At 41.8% G+C, this 10665-nt stretch overlaps 1 protein-coding gene across 2 annotated transcripts in view; it reads right to left on the reverse strand.

The window, feature by feature from the left end:
- RAB6B (RAB6B, member RAS oncogene family) overlaps positions 1 to 4857 on the reverse strand; it is a 172454-nt gene extending 167597 nt beyond the window's left edge. For both annotated transcript variants that reach the window (XM_001364609.4, XM_056793629.1), the window contains exon 1: positions 4245 to 4857. In XM_001364609.4, coding sequence (XP_001364646.1) covers positions 4245 to 4314 — 70 coding nt within the window. In that variant the 5' untranslated portion in view covers positions 4315 to 4857. The remainder of the gene's footprint in view (positions 1 to 4244) is intronic.
- Positions 4858 to 10665: the final 5808 nt, after the last annotated feature.

Consider the following 10665-nt stretch of genomic DNA (forward strand, 5'->3'; position numbering starts at 1 on the left):
AGAAAATTTAAGAGCTGTAAGAGTTCTTAGAAATTCCTTCTGATTTTTTAAAAAATGGTATCCCATATCTGGAATGCACACCCTCTTTACCTTGAACTCAGGGAATTCTTGCATCCTTCCAAGCACTACTAAAGTGCTCCCCTTTTACATGAGGTCTTCCTGGTGTTTGTAATTTTTTTCTATTGAAATTATTTTTGTAATACTGAATATTCTTTGCATTTACTTATCTATCATCTATCTATGTTTGTCTATCTTATCTACCTGTCTCTACCTGCCTATTTTTCCATCTATTGATCTGTCCATTATTTATCCATAAGTCTTATCTATCTACCTATCTTTATATCAATCTAGCCATCTATTTATCTATCTTTCTATCATCTATCTTTTTCCTATCTATCCCTATCAATCTGTCTGTCTATCTATCTATCTATCTATCTATCTATCTATCTATCTATCTATCTATCTATCTATTTATCTATCCGTCTATCTATCTATCTATCTATCTATCTATCCATCTATCTATACATCCATTCATCTACCTATCAATCTGTTGTATCCTCCAGTAGAACATAAATCCGTTTATGTTGGATACTATTTCAGTGTTCTGTTTACCCTAATACCTAGCATAATATTTTGCACATAGCAGGCATTTAATAGCTTACTCTGAACTCAACTGAATCATTGAAATGAACCTCTTCATTTACACGAATGAGGATATTAAGGTTCAGAGAGACTAGGTGACTCGCCCAAGGTCATAAAACTATTTAAGAGCAGAAATAGAACTAGGCTCCAGGTCCCTGGGATCTCAGTTTAGTGCTTTCACCATACCCCAGTGTATATTTCTTTGTTTACATTTCTGAGAGGTCTTTAATGTTCTGTCCTCTTCATTCCCCATTTCTCAGCCAAGTAATTAACATGTAAAAGGGCTATGGGAACTGTTTAAAGGCACCCCATTATTGAAGGAGGGCTTTTTGAAATGTAAATGATTACCTTCAAATTTTTCTATTTGCTCACTTTGTTGATTTTCCTAAAACCTGGTGGGCATACCCTGTCCTGGGGAGTGGGTTATGCCCTACACACAGAATTCTTTTAAAATCTTTAAAACAGTTTTCTTAATTGAAAGTTATCTCTTCATTCATCTTTTTTTTTCTGCCTCTGTTTTCTCTTAATTTCTCTTTATCTTTAGCCTTCCATCTCTTACTTACGGATTTCCTTATCTTTTCTGCCTCTCTTGGTCTCTGTCCTTTTCCCAAGTCAAGGTCATCTAAAGGCCCCAGGACTTGGTACCAGCTAGAGAGCCACTGGAGCAGGAATTGGGAAATCTGGACTCTCATCCTGGCTGTTAACTTGACCTTGTGACCTGGGCCAATTCACCTTTATGAGCTTAAATTTCTTAACCTGCAAAATAAGGGAGTCATTTGAGTGTGAATGAATATTCTTTGAAGTCCCTTGCCCAGACTAACATTGTAAACTCTTCTATACTCAGTGATATAAGGAGTTTACCAAGCTTTCTCCCACACTGGGTTGCTGAAATGAGATGGAGGTTTTTTCCAAACTCAGGCTCAAATACCTTTCCCCTTAGGATATTTCTGGTGCCATGCTGCAATATACAGCCACGGACTAGAAGGAACCTCAGAGGCTCCTTAGTCTAATCCCTACACTTTACAGACAAGGAAACTGAGATGCAGGAAGGGTGACTTGCCCAAGGTCAGAAAGGTAAGAGGACTAGGATTTGAACCTACAGACTTTGACCTCAAATACAGCACTCTTCCCCCAACAACACATTGCCTCCCTTATACAATGTCTAATTCAGATGGAAACTCCCTTTCCTCAGACAGCCTAGACCAGAGATCCCAGATGAACAGAGCAGATCCCAAGCTGGAGAGAATTTACTTCCAGTGAGAGAATAAGAAAGCCCAACTCAGTGAAAATGTTGTCTGGGGGAAGATGAAAAATTCCACTCACGGAGCTCCTATCCCTCCGGCAGTAGAAATGTCAACTTGGGCCCAAGGAAAAAAACACCCAAGTCTTGTTCCTGATGCCATTTGAAAGGAGTTTCAGTCCCCTGCCTGTGCTCAGTTTTAAATGCATCCAGGAGCCTGGGTGGATAGCTGTCTCTCAGCCCCAGGGCCGCAGACTGCCACACCCACTCTGAGCTGTCAATGGGCTCTGTCCCTTATCCGGGCACAAAATATCAAACATCAGTGAAGAAGAGGATTGGCTCCATCCATGCTGATAGGAGTGATGCTAAGGATAAAATGAGGACTTTGGGTAGAGGCTGGGGGTGAGACACACCATTCACATAGTTCATTGATGCTCTGAGCTGAAAGACCACCCCTGGCCTAATCTTGGCCAGGCTTCTTCTGGCCTTTTCCATGGAAATGCAGATATATCCTGGGATCCAGTTCCCAAACACTGCTGGTCCTTCACATTCCTTTCTCAGATAACAGTACCAAATCATAAACCAAACCAAACACTCATCCTTCATATAACTTCCCTCAAAAAGGGTCATGGAAAATCAGAGATGGAAGGAAATCTAAGAGATCTCCTAGCTTAACCGCTGACATTACAGATGAGGAAACAGAGGCCCAGAAGGTTGTTCCCCAAGGTCACATAGCTAGTAGTTCCAGGATTAGAGCCCAAGAGCCCTTAAATCTCAGGGCAGTACTCTTTCTATCCACTCTCTCTTTCTCTCTCTCTCTCTCTCTCTCTCTCTCTCACACACACACACACACACACACACACACACACACACACACACACACACACACACAATCTCTTGTTCCCTTTCTCCAGCCTATGACTACTGAAACTGCTCTTGTCATTCTGCAACAGAAAATTGGCTTTTACAGGCCAAGAGCCAAATAGAGGGGCAGCCCCTCCTGAGGCAGAGTAGGCAAGAGAAGCAGTAGATTTAGCTGGTCATCTCTAGTCAGATCTGGGAAACTGGCTGTTCTCCTTCTTCTCCATCTCCATCTCCATCTCCATCTCCATCTCCATCTCCATCTCCATCTCCATCTCCATCTTCATCTCCATCTCCATCTCCCTCTCCCTCCCTGCACCCTCCCCTAGAGATGTTTTCTTCTCTGTTATTTATGATGAGAGGTGGCAGGGAGGAATGACATGCTCACACACTTGGTGGAAGGACCAGGGTGTGTCTCCTCTCCTTTCTTTGCAGAGCCAAAGCAGCACAAATCTCTTGGGAGCAGTCTGACTCTCCCCACCTGATGCCCCCCCCCCAATAAAATCTTCTCTTCTTCCAGACTTCCTCAGGGCCCCTCTAGTGCTTAAAGGCCTGAGAGGTAAGAAACAATCAATGTCCTTTTCATCCCCACCTTGAACCTTTAGCAAAGAAACACAAGGCAAGAAGTGATGGCCAATACTAGAACCTTCTAGGTCCAGTTTGAGATGAGAGAGGCAAGAGATTAATGTTGAAGCTACTTCCTCAAACCCCAGGCTTTTCCATCTTCCTGGAGGGCAGAATGATCAGCAAGTTTCATGCGGTTTCCCCCTTCTTTCCCGGAATCCAATTTTGACGAGGGAGGGTGGAGGTGGGGGGCATAGGGGTTAACATTCTTTTCCTTCTGGTTTCTACAGCTTTCTTCCGTGCCTCGAAGCAGCCACGCTTGAGATCCTGTGGGCGCTAGCCGTAGGAGCTAAGGGTGGCCAGTTGCACACTCTCCACCTTCCCACGTCGGGGCACACCACCAACCATTTCAGTCTCCGACACGCCGCCCTTCCCCATCTCCACCCTTCCCCTATCCCAAACGCGATCAGGCTGCACCCCTGACCCCAAGCCCGAGGGTTGGAATAAAAGGCGATCCGGCTGCCCCAAGCCCACTCCCTCCCCAGCCCGGAGCTGAGCCCATTCCAGAGTGCAGCACGAGCTGCCGCACTATGCAAAAAGATCAGCAGATCTGGGGTCCATTTCCAGTCGCCAGTCTGAGTCAGTCTCCCGACTGAAGCCATCTCCCACTACCTCCCTGCCCTTCCTCCGTCTGCTCCCACCTCCATGACCACCCTCGTGCCCAGGGGCCACTCTTAGCGTTTGATTTCCTTTGTGTGTGGGAAGAGGGGGGCCAGGGTAAGGTGCAGGGTGGGGGCGGGGGTGGGGGGGAGCCCAAGGATGAAGGAAAGGTGTGCACTACAACTGCAGGGAGGTTGAGGGATGGAAGGGAGTGGGAGAGAATCCAAAGTGGCACCAGACTTAGCTTCCAACCCTGGTAAATAAACCAGGTACTCACCGCTTTGCTCCCCCAGGAAGACCAGTTTGAATTTTCTCAATGGGTTCCCAAAATCTCCTCCTGCGGACATGGTGTTGGCTCTGGGGTGTGGGGAGAGGAGAAGGAGCAGGAGCGAGAAAAGGAAGGAGAGGAGAAGGAGCCAAAGAAGGAGAAGGAGTGAGAGGGGAGGACTGTGAAGAAGAGAAGGAGGAGGATGAAGAGGAGGCGAGGGAGGCTACGATCTGGAAGGGGGAAGGGCTGGCTGCAAGCGTTCCTGGCTCTGCAGCTTCCCCCTGGTCCCCTGACTCGGGCTGCGTTTTGGAAGGAGGAGGAGAAGGAGGAGGAGGTAGTAGCTGCTAAGGAAGGGGTGGAGGAGAATGCGGAGGACGATTCAGGATGCCGCCCGTGCGGGCTGCAGAGCTGGAAGGGAGGGCGCGAGGTTTTGGAGCGCCTACGGTCAGAGCGGAGGGATGGGGATGCTGAGGCGGTGTGATCTCGACGAGCCGGGGGCTGGAGCTTCTCCCCTCCCCACTTCCAGCGCCTGCGCCCTGTCGGCTCTCTCCCATCCTCTCTGATGTCATGCAGGACCGACAAGCCAATGCAGTGCTGCAGGGAGGCTTTGCCGAACGCGTCTGAAAGGAGCAGAGGATGGCTGGGGTCACTGTCTCACCAGCCGCCACTAATGCCGCCCCTGCTGCTGGAAGAGGCAACACTCCTTGGACGACGGAGCGAGCAGCCTCCCCTGATCCTTAACCCGCTTACTGCCTCACTTCCACCTTCCCTTCTTTGAACCCAGGAAAGGATAACAGATTAGGGGAGAGATTTTTATTTCCGACAATGTCATGTTAAATCTAACCGCATTACTCCAGATTAAAGGGGAAGAAGAAGCACATGGATTAGACACCTAGGCACATCACAGCTGAGTCCCTCTAGGAGAGAAAATGAAGCGAGACTGGAGAAGAGGTCATTCCTTCTCCCTGTACATATCTCCAGCCTCCACCCTTTTCTCCACACAATGCAGAGGAAAGATCGTGTCACTAGTTAGGAGTATACTATACAAGAGTCCCCAAACCAGAGATCATTGTAATCTAAATCTCAAATATGGTCACTTAGAACCATGGAAAGTAAGGGATGGGTCTGGGGTAAGTGCTACAAAGTATAAATTCAGTAGTACCCAACTTCACCACCCTATGATGTGGCTCACACAAAATTCTATCATCTTTTAGAAAATAATTTGAGTTGGGGTTCCTGAATCCCAGAATCCAAGGTCTGAGAGTTGCCAGACTAGGATGTTCCTAACCCTGCCTAGAGAGGGATGAGATAGTGTTTTGTCTTTCTCTGGGTCTCTAGAGGAGATTAAGGCGTCTTTTTGGATTGTCAGTTCCAGAGAGGATAGACCATCATTCCCCAGGAGATACTTCCCCTTGTGTCTTGCATCCCTCCTCACACCCACTTCTTTGGTGCCTTACTTTCTCGGGAGCACTGAAAGCCTCCAGCAAAGAAATACAGGTTTGGGCAGAAGAAATTAACAAAAGGAAAAAGAGACTCCTCTGGCAGAATTTTCTCCTCATTTAGAGTGCTTAGCCTATTCCCTCCCAGAGTTCCTTCCAGAATATCAGACACAGATCAAAGCTAGAAAAAGAATATTGAGAGAGCAATCTTTCATCTTCTCAAGGTGAGGTACCAAGCAACATCCAATATGGACTCAAGAACAGTGCCCAGTAAGGTATTGGCTTTGATGAAATAACATTGCCACTCATCTCCTTCCTATGTCTGTGTCTGGTACTTAATGCCTCTTCAAAGTTACACAGTGCCTTCTACAAGTGTCCTTAGCCCTCTTATTGCAAAAGAAACAGTTTCGTATTTCAGTGGTCCTGTGATATCATCAATGTGAGCATTCCCTCTGTCAGAGCAGGTCTCAAACATTCCAGGCTTTTTCATCTTGTGCAATTTCATTTTCTTCCATAGATCTCTCTAAAAGAATCTCCATAATGTGCTATAGGTCTTCAGGTATTGTGAATCTCTTTTGTGTTTTGGAACTTTTGGGCAGTTTGGCAAAGCCTATCCCTTTTCAGAATGATGTCTTTTAAGTATGCAAAATTTAAGTGTGCAAAATTAAGAATTCCCCAGGAAACCAATTATATGGAGATATACTTATAAAAATATTTTCAAAAATGGGGGAAGCTGGGTGACTAAGTGGATTGAGAGCCAGCAATAGTGAGGGGGAAATGGGGGGGGTCATAGGTTCAAATTTGACCTCAAACACTTCCTAGCTGTGTGACCCTGGGCAAGTCACTTGACTCCCATTGTCTAGCCCTTACTGCTCTTCTGCCTTGGAACAAATATGTAGTATTGATTCCAAGACAGAAGGTAAGGCTATAAAATTTTTTTTTTCCAAAAATCAGGCTTATGAATACTTTGTTAAAGAACCTCTATTCTAGACTTCTTTCTTCATATCTCTTGGGTAACAATGGAGTACTTTTAACTGTTCACTTGTCTCTTATGTCACACATGACCATACCACCTCCCTGCCTGATCATATATTTCTCCAACAATATACATTATAGCACTTGCATATAGACTGTCTTTGGAAATAGGCTTCAGCCCACCTGCACACACCATTGCAGCTTTCTATAACCCTTTGAGTTACCTGAAATTTTGATTCTTTGAAGATCATGCTGGTCCAATATTGGCAAGTGTATATCATTGCTGATAGAGCATGTGGTTTGCTTATTTGCTTTTTAAAGATTGGTCTTTGTGTCAGGAAGTAGCTTGTGATAGTATCTCTGTTCTGTTATTTTTTTTTTCACTCAGTGAGCTTTGTCAGTAAGCATTCATTAAGCACCTACTGTGTGCCAGAAACTATGCTAAGCACTAGACTCATTTAGTTTAAGGTTAATATCCTTTGGGTAATCATGAGTTTCACAGGGAAAGGCCCTGTAACATTCTGAAGCATCATATCATCTGCAAACAGGAACATCTGGAGGAACTCATTGTCCACATGAAATCGCTCTTCTATTTGGATATTGAGCCAAGTATTAGTTACAACAATGGTGAGAACTTTTTGGTGAGTACGCTTCTTCCTGTGTTATTCCTCTCTTGATGTTAATAATAATAAAAAATTAGGGAACAAAGTTATCTCTGTAATGACATTTATTAAGGAGTCCTTTATGATCATAATATACACACGAGAGACTCTTTGTTGAAGGAAATCCTTTAAAGCTATATTTTGATCTAGTATAGAATAATTTTTATTGTAACTAACAAACAATTAAAAAGTAGCAGAACCTTGTGTATTTTCTACTTTCTGCCAGTTGTATGACTATTACATGTGGTCTCCTACAGGGTATCATTTGTAAAAGCCTGATTGTTCCTTTCTCATATTTTCATCAAGGATAAACTTGATATATGTTCCTCATTCTCATAAACATTTTATGAAGATGGGAAAGTAGAAATATAGGTCAGGAGTTATTGATGTTCTTTCATTCACCTCTTTGAAGAAATAATATTGTCTATGATTTTTATTCCCAATCTTTTGGTATCTTCTCTTCCCTGAGATAGCTTATAAAACAATTCCTCAATTCTGCCAAGGTTCTGTCACTTTCGGCAGGAATTTGTCCTGTGTGTACTTGGTCTGTCCTTTTTAATCTTTTCTACTTCATTTTCTAAGGTACTATTTCTACTTCTTTATATGTTGCACCCAGGAACTGGGATAGTGGGGTACAAACATAATGATACTGCTGTCATTTATGAAAAAAATGTCTTATAGAAACATTGGCAGATTTCTTCCATTTTCTATTTGTTTGATATTTTCCCTCTAGTTTTATCTATCAGTACTCTAGGGATGATGTGGTCTCACATCAAGCTTTCTAAAATACACTAATTTCACTTTCATGACTTTTCATTGCTTTATGAGGGTATGCAACTAATTATTTTCTGTTGTCCTCCAGAATATTTTATAAATATTATCTGGTATTATCCTTGGCTGCTACCTCTTTTCACTTGGAAAGAGGGTTATGAGTTTGTTAAACTAGGCCATTGCAGGACTCATTAGGTAGGGCTCCTCATTTTGGCAACTGCTTTATATTGCTTAACTTTTTTCAGAAAGTGATGATAATCAAAGTCAATAACTTTGCCTTTTCCATATCCCATTTTCATTCATTCATTCAATAAGAATTTATTAAGTACCTATACTCCAGCGAGGCCAAATCCAACCCACCTAACTTTCTTGTTATTATTCAGTTTCATTTCTAAATAACTGTCCTTCTACAGAGATTGTTCCCAAATATTTGTACTGAGGTACTAACCCAATGGACTGATCATTCAACTATAGACCATAATCTGGACAATAGACATTTTTATTTATCCCAAAAAGACAATGGAGAGATGCATGGTGGATTTAAGTAAACTGCAACATATTTCCAGTGATTTCATCTCCCAGGGACTAAAGCTGAAAATATAGCATGAGGTGCAAAAAAAAATCATTAAAAGATTTTAGAACTGTGATCAATACCTTGACCAATCATGACTCCTGAGGACTTGCAGAGGTGGCTGGCTATAGGTACAGAAGAAGGTACATATTTTTCAGACATTGCCAATGTGTTGATTAGTCTCATTTAACTGCATTTTTTCCTTATAAGGGATGGCTTTAATGGAGTGGAGCTGTCTTGTATGAGTGAGTAATCATTGAGAAGTTACAATAATGAAAGAAAGAGATGCATCAATACAATATTTCTTTTTAAAAAGCAGCATAAGGAACAACTTTGAGGAAAAATACTGATCTATAAAAGAAGCCATGTTGGTCATGTTGTACTGGTTCAGATAATGGATGGATAGTCTGAGTGCTATGTTGGTACCATCTAAATGTAAAAAGACCTAGGGGAGGTGTCTAGCATATCGATTGGAAACCCTGAGGAAGAATTATGGAAGAATAGAGATAAGAATTCCACAGGACCAAAAGTTGCAGGTGTTTTGTGGTCTGTACACAAAGATCAATTATCAAGATCTCCACCAATGAAGTAGGAATACTGAACTATTGAAGATATTAATGATTTCAGAGATTACCTTCCTCCTAGGGGAATTGAATTTTTAAGAAAAAGACATATCGTTCCTTGACCCAAAGGAACAAATATGTATTAGCAGAATTTCAGCGACCAGGTGGGAGAGCTATTTAGAAGTAAGCATGGAAAGGGAGGGAACTTTCCAGGAACCAAAAATCACACAACTTACTCATTTTTTTCTAAACCCTTACCTTCTCTCTTAGAACTAATACTGAGTATTGATTCCAAGGCAGAAGAGCAGTAAGAGCAAGGCAAATTTTGCCCAATTATAGGGCAATAAATATGGCAATCTAGGTGATATGGATGAATATTTATAAAAATACAAACTGCCTAGATTAATAGAAGAAGAAATAGAATACCTAAATAACCCCATATCAGAAAAAGAAATTGAACAAGTCATCAAAGAACTCCCTAAGAAAAAATCCCCAGGGCCTGATGGATTCACAAGTGAATCCTATCAAACATTCAAAGAACAACTAATCCCAATATTATACAAACTATTTGACATATTAAGCAAAGAAGGAGTTCTACCAAATTCCTTTTACGACACAAATATGGTACTGATTCCAAAGGCAGGAAGGTCAAGAACAGAGAAAGAAAACTATAGACCAATTTCCTTAATGAACATAGATGCAAAAATCTTAAATAGACTACTAGCAAAAAGACTCTAGCAAATGATCAGAAGTGTTATTCATTATGATCAGGTGGGATTTATACTAGGAATGCAAGGATGGTTCAATATTAGGAAAACCATCCACATAATTTACCATATCAACAAGCAAACCAACAAAAATCATATGATTATCTCAATAGATGCAGAAAAAGCCTTTGAAAAAATACAACACTCTTTCCTATTGAAAACACGAGAAAGCATAGGAATAGATGGGCCTTTTCTAAAAATAATAAACAGTACATATGTAAAACTATCAGCAAGCATCATCTGCAATGGGGATGAATTAGAAATATTCCCAATAAGATCAGGAGTGAAACAAGGATGCCCATTATCACCTCTATTATTTAACATTGTACTAGAAACACTAGCAGTAGCAATTACAGAAGAAAAAGAAATTGAAAGTATTAAAATAGGCAATGAGGAGACCAAGCTATCACTCTTTGCAGATGATATGATGGCCTACTTAAAGAATCCTAGAGAATCAACTAAAAAATTAATGGAAATAATCAACAACTATAGCAAAGTTGTAGGATACAAAATAAACCCACATAAATCATCAGCATTTCCATATACTTCCAACTCATTCTAGCAGCAATTGTTAGAAAGAGAAATTCCCTTTAAAATCACCATGGAGAGTATAAAATACTTAGGAATCTATCTGCCAAGACAAACACAGGAATGATGTGAACACAACTACAAAACACTCTCT

Source organism: Monodelphis domestica, chromosome 4, assembly GCF_027887165.1.
Source record: "Monodelphis domestica isolate mMonDom1 chromosome 4, mMonDom1.pri, whole genome shotgun sequence".
NCBI lineage: Eukaryota > Metazoa > Chordata > Mammalia > Didelphimorphia > Didelphidae > Monodelphis > Monodelphis domestica.